Source organism: Aethalodelphis obliquidens, unplaced genomic scaffold (genome assembly GCF_003676395.1).
Source record: "Aethalodelphis obliquidens isolate GAN/ISIS:26980383/991018 unplaced genomic scaffold, ASM367639v1 scaffold21, whole genome shotgun sequence".
NCBI lineage: Eukaryota > Metazoa > Chordata > Mammalia > Artiodactyla > Delphinidae > Aethalodelphis > Aethalodelphis obliquidens.
In genome coordinates, this window is record NW_020837965.1 from 27,732,867 (window position 1) to 27,755,038 (window position 22,172).

The 22,172-nt window shown below is 65.1% G+C and overlaps 1 protein-coding gene across 2 annotated transcripts; it reads left to right on the forward strand.

The window, feature by feature from the left end:
* Positions 1–3,403: 3,403 nt before the first annotated feature.
* On the forward strand, positions 3,404–21,559 carry ADSS1 (adenylosuccinate synthase 1). Of its 2 annotated transcripts, none has more exons than XM_027120747.1 (13): positions 3,404–3,668; positions 10,476–10,578; positions 13,539–13,601; positions 14,390–14,440; positions 14,667–14,733; positions 15,875–15,982; positions 16,079–16,160; positions 16,675–16,801; positions 17,228–17,382; positions 18,096–18,220; positions 19,687–19,784; positions 20,937–21,086; positions 21,159–21,537. In XM_027120747.1, the coding sequence occupies exons 1-13, from the start codon at positions 3,477–3,479 to the stop codon at positions 21,209–21,211; spliced, it is 1,374 nt and encodes a 457-aa protein (XP_026976548.1). In that variant the 5' UTR covers positions 3,404–3,476; the 3' UTR covers positions 21,212–21,537. The 2 variants fall into 2 exon arrangements, with proteins under 2 accessions (XP_026976548.1, XP_026976547.1); XM_027120746.1 differs by having other exon boundaries at positions 3,417–3,668; positions 20,937–21,057; positions 21,159–21,559.
* The last annotated feature ends 613 nt before the right edge of the window (positions 21,560–22,172 follow it).

Genomic DNA, 22,172 nt, shown 5'->3' on the forward strand with positions numbered 1-22,172 from the left:
GACAGTGCATGGGAGGGCCAGCGTCCCTCTACTCAGAAGGGGGGGGACCCCATGGAGTTGACACGCATCCTAGCATCTCCAGCCCTGAGGCAGGGAGGGGTCTGCCCTTGTGGCCACAGCCAGGACCTGGTCCCCTCATGGACAGCACAACCCGCCCTGCGAGCTGCTGCTCCCACCTCCAGACCCGGCTGGGCTGAGGGGAGGCCGGGATCCAGGCCTAGGGGACCGGACGGATCTAGCCAGAGGGGCTCCCGTCTCTGACCCTGTGGGGCCCCTGCCCACACTGCGCTCGCCCACCCCCATCCTCCCCATCCCCCGCTGTGTGCTGCTGAGACTGGAGGAACTTTGGCCAATAAAGAGCAAAGCTTGCCCAGCACGTGCCCGTGTTGTATTCAGAAGCCGTGGGTGGGTGTGGTTTGATCACAGTGGCTGTGACGATGCGGGTGGGTGGATGGATGGATGGATGATGGACAGACAGGTGGATGGACAGACGGGTAGATGGAGGAAGGGAAGGACAGACGGGGGGGGAGTGAGAGGGTGGGTAAATGGGTAGAGGGGGGTATGGCTACATTAGCACATAGGTGGCTGTGTGCATGGGTGGACAGGTGGATGGATCAGGGGAGGGCGGGACAGCGGGAGGGGTGGGCCTGAGGGGCCCTGCCTGCTCCCACAGAGCCCCTAGAATCGGGGCAAGGTCCAGGACAGTGGTGAGATGAGCACAGCTCTACGGGGCCGTAATTTACAGACATAAACCTCACCTGTTGTAAGTGTATGTGATTCCAGCAGATTTACAAGATACTGCAGTCATCACCGTGACCCACTTTTAGTATATTTCCATCATGCCCTCAAAGTCCCTGCATCCCTGATGTGGCAGCCGCTCCCCGTTCCCCCTCCCCCAACCCCAGCAACCACTGAAGTGCCTTCTGTCGCTACGGACTGGCTTCCCGTGGACATTTCATGGAAGCGGGATCAGACAATAAGTGGCCTTCTGTGACGGTTTTGCATGTTTTTGAGATTTAGCCGGGCTGTAGCGTGTCAGGACTCCGTTCTTTCGTGTGGCTGAAGAATGTTCTGTTCTGTGGCCAGACCACACATTGTTCATCCGCTCACCTGTGGACGCTCCGGTGGTCTCCACGTGAGGCAGCGCTGCCGTGAGCACGTGTGTGCTGCCTGTGTGCTTTCGTTTCTCAGGGTTCGATTCCTGAAACGAGAGTGGCTGGGTCATACGGCAAGTTTATGTTCAGCTTCTTAAGAATTTGCCAAGCTGTTCTCCAAAGCGGCCGCGCCCGTTCCCGCTCCTGCCGGTGCACTGCTTCGAGCTCCAGGGGCACCTGTGTCCTGGGGCACCACGTATGACGTGAGGTGGGAACCCTGGGCAGCAGAGCCTGTGCGCTTCTGCAGGGGGCTGTTCTAATTTGGGCTGGGCCATGTGACTGGCAGGGCCCCAGCTACTGGGCCTGGACAGGGCTGTTTATAGAAAAGCCCGACTCCCCCCAGGCCTACTGGCTATTTATAGACCCGGGCTTGGGGGAGTTGGTGCCCCGGCCAGCGTCTGGCCCTGCAGAGCCCATCTGAACCCCCACGGTGCCCCCTGGGCCCCCCTGAGCCTCCATCTCACACCTGCTGGCCCAGAGCCCCGGTCTCCCGCAGGAAGGGCTCGGAGCCAGCAGTCCCCGCCTGGGGCCTTCAGCGCCACCCAGTGGTGGACAGAAGCCTCGCCACCGCCCCCCTCTGATGTGACCTCTCCAGGGCTGCTGGGGGCCATCCCAAAGCTCAACTCCTGCATCCGGAGACAACAAAGAAATCTCCCAGAACGCTTTTGGTCCCTCCCGCTACAATCCCGCCCCCTCCTAGTTGACACAGCCAGCCTCCCACGCCCTCACTCCCTGAAACACTCCGCCCCCCGCCACAGCCCGCCCTGGCCAGCCCACGGTTCGCCCCATCCTCAGCCTCCTCAGCCCGCGGTGGCTTCAGAGCCTGGCACCCGGCCCTCCTGACCCTGCTGCAGCCGATTCCCGGGGCTGGTGGCCCACGGAAGGGCGGGGGGGGGGGTGCTGCCCACCCGCGCTCTGTCACTGTCATCCAAGGAGGCCTCACACCCTGCTTGTAAGCCCTGGTGTCCCCACGTGAGAGGAGAGGGACTGGGGCACGGAGGGGCCAAGAGCCCTGCCTAGGGTCGGCGCCAGGGCTCTGGCCAGGAGCCCAGGGGGCTGGAGGGTGCAGGGGTGGGGGGAGGGGGGCAGAAGAGCAGGTGCAGCGGTGCTGGGGCGTGAAGCACTGACTCTCCAGGAGTCCGTGACAAGCCCAGGGTCCACTCCCTTGCTCCTGGGGAGTATCTGGTCCCCTGCCTCTGGCTTGGAAGCCCAGGGAGCTCAGTGGCTCTCTGAGCCCTGGGCAGAGGCCAGTGGACAGGCTCCAGGCCCCTCTGCACTGAGAGTCCCCCCAGGAAAGGAACCAGGGGCACTGGCTCCCAGCTCTGGGGCAGGGGCCTAATAGGACACTCCTACCCCCAGGGGCCCATCCCTCGCCCCTTCTCCGATCCGTAGGGCCAGTCGTGTCCAAGCCCAAGTCCACTTAGGGTGTGTATGTGGCAGGGTAGAGCGGGCGTTCACTCCGCTGGGAACACAGGAGCCCAGCAGCCCATGGTGCACCCTCTCTGGGCACCCAGTCCCTGCACAGGCTGGGGCAGGGAGGAGGTCTGGTGGGGCCTCTTAGACACCCCGGCCCAGTGCGGCTGGAGTGCATCACTGGCCGCTCCAGTGCCCAACCAGGTGACCTGACGGCACCGTCCCTTCTCCCTGGACTCAGGGCCCTGAGACCCGAGGGCAGCGGGCTCCTGGATTTAGCCCGCCTGTGATACCAGGGTGCCCAGTGCCAGACGCCGGGGCCCCTGCCCATATGGGAGGGCGAGGGGAGGGGGGACGTTGGTGGGGGAGACACTGTCCTCTCTCTGCGCCCACCAGAGGGCGCCCGCGCCAGTCTGGAGAACCCGGGTTCACCGCGGGGCAGGTGCGCACCCCGTACACCCCGAGTGGGGCGCAAATACGCAGCTCCCCTTTGGCAAACCGCACTCCCGCCCTGGAGGGGACCCCCGCGGTTTCTGGAACGCCGAGGTCCTGGACCTAGCGTGGCCGGCGGGCTGGGTCGCGGCGTCCAGGCCTCGCCTCGGGGAAGGCGAGCGCGATAGCCCCCAAGAGCATTCCCGGGGCTCCCCCGGCCTGGCCGCGTGGAGGGACCCCGTAGCGCGCCGTCGGGCCCTGCGCCCCCCCAACCCTGGCCCGGCCCGCGGCCCCACCCGGTTCCGGGTGGTTGCGGGGGCGGGACCCGGCGGCCTGGAGGTCACGGCGGCGCGTCACGGCGCCCGAGAGCCCGCCCCCGGCCCCGCCCCCCGCCCCCGGCCGGTTCCTTTTAATGGCGCGGCGCCCTGGTGCGGCGGGCTCTCAGGCGGCCCAGCGCAGCGGAAGAGTTGAGCCAGCATGTCGGGGACCCGAGCCTCCAACGACCGGCCCCCCGCCGCAGGCGGCGTCAAGCGGGGGCGGCTGCAGCACGAGGCGGCGACCACCGGCTCCCGGGTGACCGTGGTGCTGGGCGCGCAGTGGGGGGACGAGGGCAAAGGCAAGGTGGTGGACCTGCTGGCCACGGACGCCGACATCATCAGCCGCTTCCAGGTGCGGGCCGGGCGCCGGGTCCCTCCCCCACCCGCCCAGCGAGCCCCCCTCCCCTCCCCTCGGACCCAGACGGACCCTGTCCTCCCTGCCCTCCAGCCCTCCTGGGACACGCCTCTTGGACGCCTCCCCTCCCGGGACACCCTTCCCAGCCGCCACCCCCGCCCCCTCACACGCACACACCACCCGCTCACAGCCCCCTGCCACTCGTGGGAGCACACGCTTCCCTCCCCCACTGCCTCCCCCAGGGACCCCGCCTTCCCCACCAGCCCCACCCCCCAGGGCGGTGGGCCAGGGCAGAGCTATAAATACAAGTCGCTGAGCTGGGGACACCGGATCCTCGGGGGGGGGGGGGGGGTGTGCCGTGGGCGTGACACTGGGCCCTGCAGTGTGGGGGCAGGGACCCCAGCTTCCCAGTGGCTTGAGGGCCACGGAGACACCCTCCCTTCCTGGTTCTGTCTGGGTCTGGGACAGGGCTGGCTGACCACAAGGGGTCAGTGCACGCCGAGGAGGCTGAGTGCCCAGAGCCCAGGGTGGGAGCCAGCAAGGCCCCTCTGAGAGGGGTGGCCCTGGAGGGTCAGCCAAGCAGAGGCAGAGGCCAGGGCAGGACAGCGGGCCAGGTCCTGACGGCAGGCAGAGCAGGGACAAGGAAGAGAGGGAGGAGCCTCGGACTTACGGCCGGGGCGACCCCGTGGCTGGCAGTGCCAGCCAGGAGGCCAGACACAAGCTCCGTCCCCTGAGGGCCCAGGGCGGGGCCTCTGCCGGCTGCGGGCTGCTCTCTGCACCCCGTCTGTCCTGACTGCCACCGGGCAGTCCCTTGGGGCCCCGTGCCATGCTTGCTGCCATGGGCTGACCTACAGCTCGGGGTGCAGAGGGGTCAGCTTTGGGGTGCGTGCATTGGCGCTGCCAGGGTTTGCAGCCACGGGCGGGAACGCCGCCAAAAGTGAGGAAGGGGCGCCCTCCGAGCTCCTCCTCCCTGGCTCTGTGGCCTCATTCCTGAGCTCCCGCCAGGCGGCCTGGGGCTCCGGCGCCCCAGGGGAGACCAACGTGCCGGGCCTGGGGAAGACGCTGCCATCCGGACCACTCCTGCCTGACGCAGACAGTGGGTTCCTGGAAGGTGCTTCCTGGGGTGGCGAGAAGTCTCCCACCCTCTCTCTGCCCTAAGCCACGGCGAGCAAGTCCGCTCCTCTCCCCTGGACCCTGCAGCCGGGCGCGTGGTCCGTGTCCACTCTCCTCCCTCCCCAGCTCAGGGCATCCCCTCCTGGGACCTGTCTGCTCCAGCAATGATGCCCAGGGCCCTCCGTGTGACCTGCCAGCTCTGGTCAGCCTCGCCCACCCGCCTGTGGCCATCTCCCCTCCTCGAAGTGACCTCGGGGCTTTGCAGGTACCGTGAGAGCCCTCATCTTGAAGCCACCGGGATGTCCTGGCTGTGGAGATGGTTCTGGAATGAGGCCCTCCCTGCTCTACCACCTGGGTCAGCAGGCCAGGCCCTGCCCTCTTCCATCGCTGGACAGGACCAGCCACGGGCAGAGCAGGCTGGACCCCCCAACCGCCTGGGGGGCCCCCTAGTCACCCTCTCCCCCACCCATATTCTCCAACTGACATCAACTGACGTCAACTGACATCATTTCCACCTGCAGGCCTCTGCTCTGCAACATGTGGGAATAATTCCCAGCTGTCCTGGGAGCCCGCTGGGGTTTCTCCTCTCCAGCCTCCAAACAAGCTGGTGAGGCGGGGCCTCAGAGGAGTTGAGCAGTTGGAATAAGTAGCGCTTATGGGCCCTCACGTGTGCCACACCCGCATGGCAACAGCGCTGGGCGTCGGGCTGGCACGGGGAGGGTCCAGCCCCTGCCCCGGGAAGGCTGCTTTTACTTAGAGCGTGTATGCGTGAAGCCCAGGGTCTTTGCCGTCACACTGCACCTTGACCCCAGGAGCTGGTCCGAGCTCGGGAGCGAGGGGCCAGGGAAGCTGTCGGGGTCGCGTGCAGGGGGTGGGCTGGGCTGGGCTGGGGCCCGTCTGGGTGGCTGCCTAGAAGGGCTAAAGCCAGCCGGCCCCAGTGGCCGGAAGGGTCCCCTGGCCTGTCACCTGGGCCTGGGGCTATCCTGAGTGGCAGCTGCTACCCCCGTGGCTGCCCTGGTCCCCGGCTCTGGTCTTGCCTCTGCTCACCCTCTGCCACCAGCAGGCCTGTCTTCCGTCTTGGCTCTGGTACAAGTGGGAAGCCCTTTGGTGGCCTTTGTCCACCTGGCTCACCTGGACTCACTTTCCTCCTGCCCAGAGGCGGCCTGGGGCCAGAGCCACCCATGCCCCCAGCGGCCATCCTCGTTTCTTCCCATCTCAGTGGTTTGGGGCCTGTGGTCAGCAAGCACCCCAAGACCCCCAAGACCTTCCTTATGGTCCAGAGACTCAGGCCTTAGGCTCCTCCTGCTGTTTTCTTTGACTCTAGGCCCCCTTTCCTGGCAGCCTCCCCTCTCCCCGAATGGAGGGTGCGCAGCCCTGCCCTTCACCAGCAGCAACCCTTCTGCAGCCTGGGCCCCCGGTCTGCCCCAGGGCTGGCTCCCTTCTCTCCTCATTCGCAGCCCAGCCCCCTGGGCTCAGGGATGGCCGCGCAGCCTCCCGCTTTCCTTTCTCTGGTTCAGCTCCTGCCGCAGCGCTGCGGCAGAGACCCCAGCGCCCATCCGTCAGCGGCCTCCCCGCGCTGGCGCCTCATACCCCCTCTGCTCTTTGCACGGACGGCCGAGGGCTCCGCTCACTCCCTGGGAGTCCCCGCCCTTCCCCTGGGCTCCGGCTTTCCATGTCTGCTGAGCGTCCTTCCTGCTGTTTGCCATCCCCCTCCGCCCGCCCCCACCTCCGCCTCCGTGGTCCAGATAGGAGCCTAAGAGCTCACACACCTGGCCTGGCCGTCAGGCCTCGGTGCCAGCCCTCCTTCCATTCCCAGAGTTGCCTTCGTCAGGCTTTGGGCCCCCGCCCAGGACCCCGAGGCCTTCGCACGCACTGGGCAGGGTTTCAGATGCCCCTCCTTCCAAGGGCAGTAAGACAGCTCGGCTTGGCACAAGGGCGCGGGCGGGTTTCCCCGGGGGAGCGCCGCCGTCAGTCCCCAGGGAGCTGTGGCGATGGGCACGGTGGTCTCACTCGTTGGGGGCCACGTCCTGCGGCTTGTTGGTGCTCTGGGTCCCCTCCTCCTGGGAGGGCGACTGGGAAATGCCTCACCTGGAGCCCCAGGCTAGTCCAGGAGCCTCCGAGGGGGAGGGAGAGTGGGGAAAATACCTGGTGTTGTTCCAGAAGCAGCCCCCTTCCACATGTACACCCTCCGATGACACCGGCCCCCCAGCAGTGCTCCAGGGGGAGGGCCTCCGCAGGGTCGCCCAGTCCCCCGCGCCCTCCTCCCTCCAGGCCTCACCCCAGTGCCTCATGGGACAGAGTAGCTCAGTTTGGGATGAGTGAATGAGTGGGTGAACGAATGAACGGCAGGAGCCCGCCAGCAGAGCAGACACAGAGGGAGCTGAGGGCGGTCTGGGTGTGTGCACTCCATGGTTTCACCCCGACCCTGCTGGGGGTGGGGGCAGTTCACAAGGGGCTCCAGCCAGAGAGCCGGCCCCTCGCTGCGGTGCTGCACCCGCCCCTGATAACACCCGCAGCTCCTGCCGCTGTCCAGAGGCCTCCTCCCCCGCCCGTGGCCACACCCTGCGGCATGGGAGCAGCTTCAGGGCCTCGGAGACAGTCGCCCCGCACTCAACCTCTGCCCCCAGAGAGGGTGGGCTGGAAGGACACCTGCAGAGGCAGGTGGGGTCGGGGCTGGTCAGATACCCCAGTGGGTTGGCCTTGGCCCCGTTCCTGTGTCCCTGAGCGAGAGCCCCCCTTTCTTAGAGTTCCTGTGTCCCTGGGTGAGAGCCCCCCTTTCTTAGATCCCTGCGGCCAGGGAAGCAACCGGCAGGAGCGCCCACCGGGGAGTTTGAGTAACCGGCCAGGCCACAGGGGTGGCTTCAGCTTCCTGGGCGCTCAGAGCTGCGCCTGACCCAAAGCTGCGTCACGAGGGGAGAACCTGGAGGCTGGCAGAGCCCTGAGCGTCCCCCGGGACACGGAAGAGGGGTGAGGCCAGCTCCAGCTCACGCTTGCGGGGCCCCGGGCACGGAGCTTCCAGAACCTGCCCACCCAGGAACGAAGGCCCTGCAGAGGCCGCCGGACTGGGCCTGCGGGGCTGGGGCCTTAGGAGGGCAGGTGGGGTGTCCCTGCCCCGACCTCACCCCTGACTGTGCGGCCAGGAGAGGGCAGACGGGGGCCTCTCTGGGCGGTCACCTGGACCTCTGCAGAGCTGCTGGGAGGTGCGCCCTGCGGGGCAGCAGACCCCGGGCTCAGCGTCCAGGGCTGGCTCACGGCCCTGCGAGTGGACTGTGACCTGACGCCTGGGCCCCGCGGCCGGCAGGGCCACCTGCCTCCCACAGGCCCACAGTGGCCTGCGCCTGTTCCTAGGCGCTGGTGTTTACCCCAAACAAATGTGATGTGTGCTCAGGCCAGCTGGCGTTGGCACTGGGCACTCGAGAGCAGGGGAGGGAGGCGGGCCGTCTGGACCCCCACCAAGGCAGGCAGGATGCGGCTGGGGGGGGATGTCTGGCATACGGGGAGAGCATCTGCAAGCTGCCATCTGGTCTAGCTTGGGCTCTGCTGCAAACTCCTTTCTTGGGACCTCAGTTTACCCAACTGTCAAAGGAGGCCACGCACCGTGGGCTGACCCACCTACGGTGGGAAACCTGACCCTGGGTGTGAACTCCGCGGAGACCCTCACGTGAGGGAACTCACTGCACGTGTACTGAGGCAAGGGCAGAGCAAGGACAGAGGTCTCGGGGGGGCACAGTTGACCCCCAAACCCGGGGCCCAGCAGTCACGGTGACTCAGATGGTCAAGGCTGAGCCCACCGCCCTACTCCCCCGCCCCCCATACCTCGTCAGCATTAGCTCCCTTCCCTGTCTCCCTCCGTGGCGGCCCCCCCAGTTCACCCCCCAGCACAGTCTGCATCCGAGCCCCCCATGGCCTGACACCGCCTGCCTGCCCGTGCTCACAGGGCACCCCCTCCTTGGCCCCCAGCCCCCCGTCGTGCCCTTTGTCCTTCTGCTTTACGCGTCATTTGTTCAGAGCCTGCGCTCAGTTCCCGCAGCCAACCACCTGGCTCGGGGCACCTGGGGAGGCGGCAGTCTGGCCTCCAGCCGTTGTCGGCCTTCAGGGGGCGGCTGAGCCGTGGGACCCAGCGCCGTCGTGCAGCGGGGCCTCAGGGATGCACGGCAGCATCGCAGCGACCCCAGGAGTCAATTAGAGGCAAACCCACCCCAGTCCCCCAACCCCCGTGTCAGGCCAGACAGGCCTCCCCGCGTGCGTTTGACAAGTGGAACGCCAGGGTGTCTAGGGACCCCCGTGGAAGGGGCTGCTAGCTGGGCCGTGGTGGGGCCGTCTGGCACAGATCGCGGCCGAGCCCCAGGGCGAAAGGGGTATTGTGGGTGACGTTGGGCTCTGGCCCCGTTTCTTAAATTACCCGGGGGTGCGGTGAGGTCCAGGGGGAAGAGGCCCTGGCTGGGTCTCCTGGCGCCTGCGCCCCCAGCCTGGGCCATCTCGGTGGGGGGGGGGGGGGGGCCGGGAGAGGTGTAAGTTTCATCCATCCCCAGCCTGAGGAGTAGGTGCTCCTGGCGGGAGGGGGCCGCCCTCATTCAGCCCTGCCTGCACGGGGCAAGGAGAGGCCTCATATCGGGGGAGCCCCACCCTGCCGGGCCCTGCGGAGGCGGGGCTGAAGGCCTCACAGCCAGCAGCCACGGCCGCCTCCACAAGGCTGGAGGACAGCGGGGCGTGGAGGACAGAGGCCCAGCCGTGCAGAGCCTCCGCAGACAGGCGTGTGCTTCTGCAGGAGATTCAGCTGGGAAGGTGGAGCCGGGCTGGGCTCCGAGGCTCTGGGGACAGAGAGGGCCCCACAGAGCAGGCCCACGGCCTCTGGCACCAGCCGGAATGTGCCCCTCCCTGGGCCCTGCTCACTGGCTCTGGGGACCCACGTGCTGGGGCCCACGCTGTCCGCTAGTGGCCGGAACTGGGACTGGAGGCCGGTGCCCCTCAAGGGCAGGGCCTTCCCCTGGCTCCCCCGACTCAGCCCCGACAGCCGCAGAGTGGTTTTTCCCTCTTTATTCTTAGATGGGAGACACAGGCCCCAGGGAGAGTCCCTGCTGAGAGGGTGAGGGGCCCTGGCCCTGCTGGCCCATGCCAGCGCCCAGTCCCCTCACCCGGCCCCAGAAGGGCTGTGCTGCCTGGCCTGCCCTCTGCTCCCCGGAGCTCGGGCTGTGTGGCAGCAAGGGCCATGGGGGCCTGGGTTTGCTTCCCGGGATGGTTGGGCCCCTCATTCCTGCATCAGAGGACGAACCCCCAGAGGGACTCATGGGCAGGGCAGGCAGGGCTCTGAGTGTGTCCGCAGCTTCGGGGCTGCACTAGCCAGCCTCCCTGGAGCAGTGGCACGTGACGGTCCTGGGTGTGGGCCAGCCCCTCTCTTGGACCCGGTTCCCTGGCCAGGCCCCTTCACTCCATCCCAGGAGCAGGGCCCTAAGCCAGCACCCCAGACGTGCATCAGAGCCGACCACTGGACCAAACTCCCCAAGTCCAAGCATGGACGGCACCTCACACTCGTTGGGGGACAGGACACCACCCCGGGCAGCCCAGAGGGGACTCCTGAGCGCCTGCATTTAGAGCTGCCTGCAGCGAGGCCGGTTGCCAGGCAGGCCTGCCCAGGGTGGGTCCAGGCCCCTGGGCTCCTGGGTGCTGAGCCAGTTTGTTTTCTGTTCCCAGGGGGGCAACAATGCGGGCCACACCGTGGTGGTGGACGGCAAGGAGTACGACTTCCATCTGCTGCCCAGCGGCATCATCAACACCAAGGCCATGTCCTTCATCGGTGAGTGCCCGCCCCGCCCCGCCCCACCCCAGCCTGGGATCCTGAGTGTGTGAGCAGGAGAGACCTGGGACGTCATCCAGCCCAAGGGCCCGGTGTGAGGCCTGGATGCAGCCGGAGAGCTGGGCTGGACCCCCGTCCCCCCTGCCCTGCCCAGCGTGAGGACCAGGTGCTCCTGGCCAGGAGGGAATAACCTCAGCGGGGCCTCGGCCCAGGGCCGGGAGGTTCAAGGTCCAAGGTCCCCGCCTCAAGCGGGAGCCCTCGCAGAGGCCTCTGACCCGGGATCTGTCCTCAGAGCCCCTCCCAGAGCCCAGGACCCCACCCAGCCTGGTCCAGAGGGAGGGAGAGAGAGTGCGGGAGGCTCCTCTGAGCACCCAGACTCCCGCAGTGTGTGTGTACAGGCCCGTGTGCCTGTCTGTGAGCGAGCGCACGTGCGAGCGTGCATGTGTATGAGTCTGCGTGGGAAGGTGCGTGAGTGTGAGCGTGTGCGTGCGTGCTCCTGTGCGTGTCCTCAAGTGAGCGTGCGAGCGGGGTCGGGCCTGGCTCCCCGCCGCGTCGCTGGAGACGGGTCTGTGCAGGGAAGCTGTCCCTGGCCTGCTCGGGCCCCTCTGTGGCGCCTCCCCTCGGCCCCTTCCCATTGCCTTCTGCTGCCCACCCCCCATGGGACACGCTCTGGCAGCTCCTGGCACTTTTCCTTCTGGCTCTTTCCATGCCTGGGCAGGCCCACACTCGTGACTTATCTGCCCCGCCCCCTCGCTGGCTGGGAAGCTGGGGAGCCAGGGTGGCGCGGCAGGTGTGTGCCCGGCGGTGGTAGGGGGTCTGGCCCTGCACGTGGGCCCAGGGACACGGCGGCAGAGGGGCCACAGGGCAGTGGGAAGTCAGGCTGAGGAGGAGGAAAGGGTCTCCCGGAGCCTCCGCCGTGGGTGAGGACAGGGCAGCGAGGTCGCCAGCTCACCCGGGACCCCACGCCCAGGGCCTGGGGCTTTGCTGCAGGAAGCTGCTCAGCGCCAGCCTCGGTTGCTGGGCCCCAGGCCCCTCCGGGAGGGAAACGAGGCCAAGGAGGCACCGCTCGACCAGGGGCGCTCTGCCCGGTCTCCAAGGAGCTGGGGGTGGGGGGGGCCAGCAGTCACCGGGGAGCATGGGCAAGGGCTCAGCTTGGCGGTCAGCACGGCCAGACGGCAACGGCAGCGGGAAGCCCCTTAGCAAGGGCAGAACGAGCTGGCACTCACACGGCTGCCCCTCCAGCCCGGGTCACGGCCGTTTCAGGACTCGTGACATTTAGGTGACCTTTTGTGCTCGGTCTGAGTCACTCCCGTCTGGACCCATGTCCCGTCTCCCTCGGCCAATCCGGGTGCTCAGGGGACGGGCTCCTCCCAGGAAGGCAGCGGGGGCCCTGCCCAGCTGGTTTTGGTCTTAGAGGAAGGGGCCAGCGTTGGCTTTAGCCTGGGCCCACGGTGACCTCGTGACCTTGGTGCGCGCCTTCCTTCCCTGGCCTCAGCCTCCGCCCTCTGTAGACCCTACTTCAGTTTTACGTGGATGGGGAAGCGTGGCTCCCCCGAGGCCCTGCTTGGGTCCGAGGAACGGCTGGAGGCTGCATTTCTCCGCACCTCCTGCTTTCCCATTTCTATGCCACTTAAATAAAACGTAACAGCTTTATTGAGGTATAACGTACGTACCATGAAGTTCACCCCTGTGAGGGTACGACCGTACCTCCATCGCGATTCAGTTCTAGAACATTTTCCTCCCCCTGAGGAGTTTCTCCTCCCCCCTCCCCCCCACCCCGACAACCACTGATCTGCTGTCTCCGTAAATGCTTCATGATGGTTGTTTTGTTTTGACCGTTTTCTTTGTTGTGATAAAATGTACATAATATAAACTGACCATCTTAGCCATTTTTAATTGTGCAGTTCGGCAGCGTTAAGTACGTTCACGTTGTGCAGCCTTCACCACCATCTGCCTGCAGAACTGTGTCATCTCCCTAAACAGAAACTCTGTCCCCGTTAAATACTCACTCCCCCTCCCTCTCCAGCCCCTGCCCCGTCTCCATGAGTCTGACTTCTCTATGGACCTCGTACACGCGGATCACAGAACGTGTCCTTGAGCGTCTGGCTTATTTCACTTTATGTGGTGTCCTCGAAGTTCATCCGTGTCACCACCTGTGTCAGAATTACCTTCCTTTCTAAGGCTGGATAATATCCTGTCATGTGGATGAACCCCATCCGCCTGTTGATGGACGCCTGGGTTGCTTCCCCATCTTAGCTATTTTGAACGATGCTGCAATGAACGTGGGAGCGCGAATTTCATGCTGTTTTTGTTTTTATTTATTTATTTTAAAAATAGGCCATTTTATTTTATTTTTAAAATTAATTTATTTTTGGCTGTGTTGGGTCTTCATTGCTGTGCGCAGGCTTCCTCTAGTTGCGGCGAGCGGGGGCTGCTCTTCGTTGCGGTGCGCGGGGTTCTCATTTCGGTGGCTTCTCTTGTTGTGGAGCGAGGGCTCTAGGCACGCAGGCTTCAGTAGTTGTGGCACATGGGCTCAGTAGTTGTGACTTGCGGGCTCTAGAGCGCAGGCTCAGTAGTTGTGGCGCACGGGCTTAGTTGCTCCACGGCATGTGGGATCTTCCCGGACCAGGGATTGAACCCGTGTCCCCTGCATTGGCAGGCGGATTCTTAACCACTAGGTCACCAGGGAAGTCCCTGTTTTTGTTTTTAGATTTTTTTTTTATGTGGACCACTTTTAAAGTCTTTATTGAATTTGTTAACAGTATGGCTTCTGTTTTATGTTTTGGTTTTTTGGTTATGAAGCATGTGGGATCTTAGCTCCCCGACCAGGGATTGAACCCGCACCCCCTGCATTGGAAGGTGAAGTCTTAACCGCTGGACCGCCAGGGAAGTCCCTGTGCTGTTTTAAACGTAAGGCCCCCGCGTCCGTGATGCGATTCAGTCTTGTGTCTGTGTTGCAGGCAACGGAGTGGTTGTCCACTTACCAGGCTTGTTCGAAGAAGCAGAAAAGAATGAGAAGAAAGGTAGGCCCGTGTCCCCGTAGGCCCGTGTCCCCGCAGACCCGCCCCGCCCAGGACACGTGCATGTTCCCAGCGGCCAAGTTGCCGGGTGGCTCGCCATGTGGTTTCTCCTGAGGGCGGCGGCAGGTGGGCAGGTGGGGCGGCTTCCACGGCTGGCCCCCTGCCTGGGCCTGCTGGCTCTGTCTGTGCAGGAAGCTGGGAGCGGGCAGTCCAGCAGCCCCAAACTCTGGCTCCAGGCCACAGCCTCAGTGTTGCAGGGGAGCTTTCGTGACGCTGGGGACAGGTGGCACTGGGAGATAAAGACCAGGCTGTCCAGGAAGGAGCCCTGGAACCTGGAATATGTCCCTGATGTCTGGCTGAGACTGGGGACCATTGGACCGACCACGCAAGCAGGGAAGAATGTGGTCTCTGGGGGCTGTTCAGGGGCAGGAGGCTGGCAGGCAGTGACCGAGGCCACCAGCCAGGCATCTGGGCAAGTGGGACCCCAGTGACTGTTTAGAGGCAAGATGATGACACAGCAGCCCTGAGATGCCGTGGAGGAGGCACAGCCTCGGCCTCAGGGCTCAGCGCAGGCATGAAGAGAGCGAGTGGGGCCCTGGCCCTGGGACGCGGGCACCAGGAGGTGCCGGGACGGAGACCCCACGGGGAGACAGGCTCGCCGTGGGCACGTGGGTGGACGTCCCTGGGGGGAGGGCCCAGGACCCCCCCCCAGAGAGGCCACCATGGGGAGGGCCCGCCGCTGACTGGAGGTGACTCTGTGGCCCGTGGCCAACCACGTGCCGTGTCCGCAGGCCTGAAGGACTGGGAGAAGAGGCTCATCCTCTCTGACCGGGCCCACCTCGGTGAGTCTCAGGCCCTCCCTGCCCGCCTGTGAATGACGCCCCCTCCCCACCATGGCCTGGGGCTCCCCCAGGCCTTCTCCAAGGGCTTCCGGGGGTGCCAGGTCGGGATCACTGCCCCCACTGGCAGATGGGGAGATTGAGGCCCGGGGGACCCCAGTGCATCCCCGGAGGCCCTGTAACCGTCTGTCTCTCCCGCTCGTGGTGCCCCCGCCGGCCCGGCCGGCAGTGTTCGATTTTCACCAGGCGGTGGATGGGCTCCAGGAGGTGCAGAGGCAGGCCCAGGAGGGCAAGAAGTGAGTAGCGCGTGTGCTCAGCTCGTGGCCCTCGAGTCCATGGATGGAGAGCTGGGGGCGTGTGGGGTGGGGAGCGTGCGTCCACCCGAAGCCCCCGAGGACGGTGCCCGTCGGTTCACCCCAGGCCTCGCTGGCCCCGAAGCCCAAGTGAGCCGCCTCTCCCCGGGGCCGCGCCGTCCTCCCCGGCCTCCACCCCGCGGAGTGCCCGTGCTGTCTGTCGCCTGCTGCGCCCCCCACCCCTGCTGGGGTCGCAAGCCAGCCTTGACCATAGCTCTGTCACGGCACCCCGTCCTGCCCACCAGCTCTCGGTGGCCGTTCACTGGTTCTCCAGAGATACTTGTTAGAAGGGGCCGGGGACGGTTCTCAAAGCCGGGACAGGCATGCAGCAGACCAGAGTACTGCCTCTCACACACACGTGCACACGCGCCTGCACTGCCCACATTCACACCGTGCACACGCTCGTCCACAAGCGCACACGTACATACACACACCGGTGCACGCATGTCTGCACACAAACGTGCACGCACCACATGCACTCACACGGCACACACGCATGTGCGCGCGTGTACGCGCTGCACACGTTTCACACGCTGCACGTGCTCATACACAGGTGCACACCCGCTCCCATGGAGCATATGCACGCACAAACATGCACGCACACGCACAGGGCTTGGCCACGTGCAGGTGGCAATGCTGAGCCTGGCTGGGCTGTGGCGGGCAGAGCGTAGAGGATGGGCACAGCTGGGTTCCAGTCCCGGAGCAGCAGCCTCCGTGCCAGGCAAGAGGGAAGCCAGGGCAGAAGGCAGACAGGCCGGGGAGGGCACCACTGGGCACTGGGCCTCAGAGGGGGGGGAGGGGAGGGTCAGGGCTGGGACTCAGACCCGCGTGCCACCACCGCAGCCCCGGGTCCCTGGAAGCTGGCCCCGTGAGATGTCCCGTGGTTCTCATGGCCGTCCCAGACCCCCGGGTGCTGCTGCCGGGAGGGACCCTCAGATGCCACCCAGCTCGACCTTGATTTCTGGGGCTGGAAACTGAGGCCTGAGGGGCTGGCCGGGGAACCTGTGTTCCCAGGCTCCTCCCCCAGGCCCCGGGCAGGCTGGCCTGGGCGACCCGAGTTCACAGCCTGTGGCCTGTCTTTTAGCATCGGCACCACCAGGAAGGGGATTGGACCGGCCTACTCATCCAAAGCGGCCCGCACGGGCCTCCGTATCTGTGACCTCCTGTCAGACTTTGACGAATTCTCCACCCGGTACCTGACCTGTCCGTGACCCCAGGGGAGCCTGCCCAGGGAGGTGGGCGCAGGGCTCCAGGGGGCCGGGGGTCTCAGTCGTTGTCGCTTCTGCAGGTTCAAGAACCTGGCCCATCAGCACCAGTCCATGTTCCCCACTTTGGAAATAGACGTTGAAGGTCAACTCAAAAGGCTCAAGGTACAGCCGGGCACCTCGGCATCAGGGCCGAGCCCGCCGAGGGTCCGTGTCCCACCGACCGTCCGTGCACATCCGTGCAGTGCACCTGTCGCGTTATCACAGGTCGCCTGGGCTTGGGGGCTGCGGGCCTCCCGTGGGCGCCTCCTGGCCAGCCGTGCTCATGGTGCCGTTCTCAACAGGCCAGGGGCTCACCTGCTGGCCTGGGCCCTCGCCTCCTCTCTGAGGAAACTGCCCCAGATGTGCTGGGGGACGGAGGCCGACCCTGTATGTCTGGGGCAGGGGCAGGCGGGAGACAGGAGGATGTCAGCGCAGAGCCCTTCTGGAAGTTTCTAGGGCTGGGACCCCAGCTCCTCCACCCTCGTCTGGGGCTGTAAATGTGACAGGGCGGGACGAGCGGGGACACCTGCAGACCGAGCCCCTCGCTGGGCAGGAATTTGCTGGAAAAGAGAGGCTGTGGGGAGGAGGCCAGAGCTGGGTGGACACCCTAGTTCCTGCATCTTCCCCCTTCCCCCAGGGCTTCGCTGAGCGGATCCGACCCATGGTCCGAGATGGCGTTTACTTCATGTACGAGGCGCTCCACGGCGCCCCCAAGAAAATCCTCGTGGAAGGCGCCAACGCAGCCCTCCTCGACATTGACTTCGGTACATCCACGGCCACTTCCCCCAAACCCCGCCTTTCAGAGACAGGCGTGGTGCGGCCTGCCTCCATGGCCGCGCTGCCGGCCGTGCCCAGGAAACGTACCGCCCTCGTTTCCCTAACTTCAGCCGAGAGAGGAGAAGGGAGAAGCTGGGCTGGAGGGGAGGGAGGGAGGGCGAGAGAGACCGGCGGGGCCCAACTGCCCCACGTGGGCCTCTGTCCACCCTGTCCCTGACCCAGGGACACACCAGCACTGAGGCCGCAAGGCGCAGGCCGGGGAGGCATGCACCGTCCAACCCCTCCCCCTAGCTCACACCCACCGTGCCCCATGCCGGCCACTCCCCCGGGATGGTCCCCCTGGAGACCCTGCCAAGGGGGACCCCTGGGCCCAGGTGATCTGCGGGGTGGGGGCCTGACCGGCTGTCTCACAGGGACCTACCCCTTTGTGACGTCATCCAACTGCACGGTGGGCGGCGTATGCACCGGCCTGGGCATCCCCCCGCAGAACATAGGCGAGGTCTACGGCGTGGTGAAGGCCTACACCACACGCGTGGGCATCGGCGCCTTCCCCACCGAGCAGATCAACGTGAGTGCCCAGCCCCGCGGGACGGCGTGGGCACCTGGTGGAGGGGCCTGGGGAGGCTATGAGGTGCAGGACGCTGCCGCGCCGTGGCCGTACACAGCGGAGCCCCTCGGCTCGGGAAGGGCACCGGGAGCTGTGTCTCTGCTCCGTTCTCAGGGACACAGGGCACCTTCGTCCTTGAGGGCCTGAGTCCGCCTGGGTTTGGTCTCAGGCAAGCTAGAGCAGGGCCAGAAGCAACCCCCCACCCCGCCCGGCAAGCTGCTCTCCAGCCTCGTGGGTGTTTCTGGAAGCTCAGGACACCGCCGGCCTTCCTCTCACCTGGCCTTGTGCCCTCATGGCCGGCGAGCACCCGAGACTCTTGTCCTGGGCAGGTGTCTGAGAGCCAGAGTGGGAAGGGGCTTGAATGAGGTGCAGGGACAGGGATGGGACTCCTGAGAAATAAACACACGCCTGCCCGATGCTCAGCTGCAGGGCCGGGTCCATCCACCCGCACCTGCCCACGAGGCCCAGGAAGTAGGTGCTGGTCAGTGCGGCCCTACCTGTGGGGCCTCAGCTGGGGCAGGTGTGCCGGGGACCAGGGAAGCAGGCGTGAGGGGGGTTATCGTCAGGGGCTGCAGGGGGGTCGGAGGGGAGGGCAGGAGAGGCACTGTGAGCGCCAGGCAGCCGGGCGCATGCTCCCTTTCCCGTGGCACCGGGCCCTCTCTGTCCCCACGCAGGAGATCGGTGACCTGCTGCAGAGCCGCGGCCATGAGTGGGGCGTGACCACGGGCAGGAAGAGGCGCTGTGGCTGGCTGGACCTGATGACCCTCAGATACGCCCACATGGTCAACGGATTCACCGCGTAAGTGGTACTTGCGGCACATCTGCTACTGAGCCCACCGGGTGCCCGTCCAGCCCGGGGTGGTCCGACCCTGAGTCCCCAGACATGATGGGAGCAGGGGAGCTGGGCCTCGGGGCTCAGGGCCACCGTCTCCCCACGTAGGGTGATGTCACCCGAGGGAGACCCTTCTCCACAGCATGGCCACAGTGGGGTGACGTGGAGGCCCACACGGGGCACCTTGGAGCTGGCCCTGCGGCCAGCCCTGCATCTCCTCCTGAGCACAGACAGGGCTGGGGCTCCCCCACGAGCTGTGCCAGTGGCAAACGCCATCACTTCACTTCCCCCAAACCCCCAGGGTGACACTGGGCTCCTAAGAAGGGGGCAGAACAAACCCCCGGCAGGAGAGGCGACGCTTGAAGCTTGCGAGACCCCGCAGAGAGGCGGCCGTGAGGACGCAGCCTGCGCTGGTCCTGGAGAGCGGCCAGCTGGGTTTACAGCCCCTCGGGGGCCTCCGCAGGTCCCCCCGGCTCTGGGGCCCCGGTCTGTGAGGCTGTGGACAGGAAGATGACCCCGAGGGGGCCGGGAGCAGGAGCCCCCCTCCTCCGAAGCAATACCCCCAGGGGGCAGGGCGGGCCCCCCACAGTGCCCCCGAGACCAGCCAGGCAGCCGGGCTGCTCTTGGTGATGGTTGTGGTTCCGGCGGCTCAGACCTTGCCCGGGGAAATGAGGGGCTTCATGCGAACGGAGGACTTCCTGCTTCCTCCCCAGAAAGACGGGCCAGGGTGCGAGGTGCACGCTTGTCACAGCGCACAGCCCACAAGTTAACCACAGCCGCGCTCGGTGTGTGTGGGCCGTCCGTCCGCGGGAGGCACAGGGACGAAGTGGCCGAGGACACGGGGTCGGAGGCCCCCGGCCCGCAGTCCTTGTGTGCAAAACGGGGAGATGCAGCCTCCCGGGGCCCCGAGGGTAACAGCCCAGCCCGGGTCAGGGCAGTGGCGCTGCGCACGGTGGCCCACGTGGGCTCGGGAAGCCCAGGGACACCCACCCAGAGGCCCTTGAGGCCTGGCCGTGCAGAGATGAGGAAAGGAAAGGGAGAAACTTGCATGAAGCCTGGGCTCCCTGGCCCTGGGCGGACGGTGCGGGAGACCCTCAGGGGTGGACGACGTCATGGGCACCGGTGGTCTCGGCCCGGGCTCGGGGTCTCCCGGGTCAGAGGGGCATGGACGGGCACAAGGCTCACATGCCCAGACCCTCAACGCGGCCGTGAGAAGGGCAGAAAGGACAAGGCCACCAGATCGGGGTCCCCACGGGGTGCTCAGGGCCAGGTGGGCCAGGTGGCTGGAGCTGGGTTCCAGCCTGGCCATGGGCGGCCTTTTCCATCCTCCTCTCGATTCCTGGCAAGTAGAGGAGAAGCGAGGGGTGGAGCCCGACAGGAGAAATGACGGCGTAGCTGAGCGCCGCTCGGCTTCTCGCTGTGGTTCTGGACAGGCTGGCCTTAACGAAGCTGGACATCCTGGACGTCCTGGACGAGATTAAAGTCGGCATTGCGTACAAGCTCAGCGGGAAGCGGATCCCCTACTTCCCAGGTACGAGCACGGCGGCTTGCCTGTCCTTGGCCTGTCTCGCGGGACCTGGGAACAGACGTGACCCGTGGTTTCTGGGGCGAGGGGACAGGGTGTACGTGTTGAACACGCGGGGTCAGTGCGTGTCTGGGAGACTCATCCCGATTCTGTCTGTGGCAGGTTCTCACCCCGATGGGAGGCCTGGCCGGGCCTTGGGGCAGTTGCCAGGCATCCATGGTCTGGGAAGGGCTCAGAGGGACCGGCCTGACCCCGGGACCCTGGGGGACCCTCAGGAGCCTGGGGTCAAGGCCCACCTCCCAGGAGCTGGGGACTCACCTGAAATAGCCGATGTCAGGTCTGGACGCTCAAAGCTCTGGGCAAATAGGAAGACGACTTTGACCTAAGAAAACATACATTTTTGGTTAGACTCCTTAAGGTTCTAACTGGAGTTTCTGTGACCAAGGAAGCATCTTTTCTTTTAAAAAGCATAAAGGCAGTGCTGTTTTCCTGGGGTCACAGTTACTTGTGCATCTGCACCGGGGACACGTGACCCCACCCTCACCAGTGGCCATGGGCGAGCTGACCCCCGCTGCCCCACCCCCAGCACGTGTGTACACCCGCCAGCACCGGCGGCTGTGGGAGCCCCGTGCGTCCTCTCGGCCAGTGTGCCCCAGCCCTACTGACCCTGAGCTTCGAGAGGGCTCAGGGGAACATTCGAACTTGGAGTGCATCCAGGGCCCTTGCAGTGGACGGCCCCTTGCAGCATCTTCTGACGATAAGGGGTGGTTGGTGTCTGCTGTAGCCCTGGAGGCCCCGCCAAGTGGGGTCCCTGCGCTGAGGAGGGGGATATAGATCCTTTAGGACCTCTTGACACTTCAGGACCCTAGATCCCCTTAGAATTTCCAAGCGGGGGCCTCAGAGTTCCTCTGATGATCGCTGTGGACGTTGCAGCAGAGCGCGTAGTGAATCCGTGTCCAGGGTGGCATGTCCCCTGGGCTGGAAGGGGTACAGCCAGTGTCCGAGAACCACCCCAACCCCCTGAGTAAACCAAGCAGGGCGGCTTGCCTTTCCCGCCTCTGAGCCCCGGGGCAAGCGGACCCCAGGCTGGGGGTCCCGGCCCCGTGGCCGAGCTACTGTCCACAGCACGTGGTTCACCCCCGCCCTGTGTGTCCCAAGCCAACCAGGAGATTCTGCAGAAGGTGGAGGTGGAGTATGAGACGCTGCCTGGGTGGAAGGCGGACACTACGGGCGCCAGGAAGTGGGAGGATCTGCCCCCACAGGCCCAGAACTATATCCGGTTTGTGGAGAACCACGTTGGAGTGGCAGGTGGGTGCCCTGAGCCCTGGCTGCCCCCTCTCCCCACCGTGCCCTGGGCTGAACCTCCCCTTTCCCTTTCAGTGAAATGGGTTGGCGTTGGCAAATCCAGAGATTCGATGATCCAGCTGTTTTAGACAAAGACAGAGCTGATCCCGGCAGGCCACGTCCACGCCAGCAGCCACAGTAGTGTTCTTTCCCCAGCCAGCAAAACCAACGCCGTAAACAAAGAGATTTGAAAACTATTTTCTGTACTTTTATATTTCTCTTTAAGCCTTCAGCTCCACCCACTGATTTCTACAACTTGAAGCATCTGAAAACCAGTGTTGGGTACATTTTAAAATCTGCTATTTCAATGAGCCGAAGCGCTCAAAACAGAGACCTTTTATGGCACGTGAATTGTCACATGTTTGTATGCCCGGTTGGAGCCGTTTAGTAATAAACAAATCCGACTGCCGCTGAACGGTAGCGAGCAGTGCCTGTTTTGTTCTGCCTCTGTCGTCGTCATTTTGACTTTTAAACGCTGGAAGGAGCCACTTTGCCACATCAGCAGTCTGGGTGACACACATTTTCTTTTGTTTTTTAATAGATTTATTTATTTATTTATTTATTTATTTATTTATTTATTTATTTTTGGCTGCGTTGGGTCTTCGTTGCTGTGCGCGGGCTTCCTCTAGTTGTGGCGAGTGGGGGCTACTCTTCGTTGCGGTGCGTGGGCCCGTCATCGCGGTGGCTTCTCTTGTTGCGGAGCACAGGCGCACGGGCTCAGTAGCTGTGGCACACGGGCTTAGTTGCTCCGCGGCATGTGGGATCTTCCCAGACCAGGGGTCGAACCCGTGTCCCCTGCATTGGCAGGCGGATTCTTAACCACTGCGCCACCAGGGAAGCCCTGACACACATTTTCGTGTCATGAAGCCAAGCCGTGAGTTTGCTCAGACCACAAAATGCAACCAGCCCAGGGAAGAGAGACCACGGGCGTTAAACAGGTTTTCCAGAACCAAACACTCCAACAGATTCACCCTAGCGCCCCGAGCCCTTCCCCGCAACCAGCAGTGCCCTCCATTTCGGTGGGACAGCCACTGGCCGCATCCCTCCTGA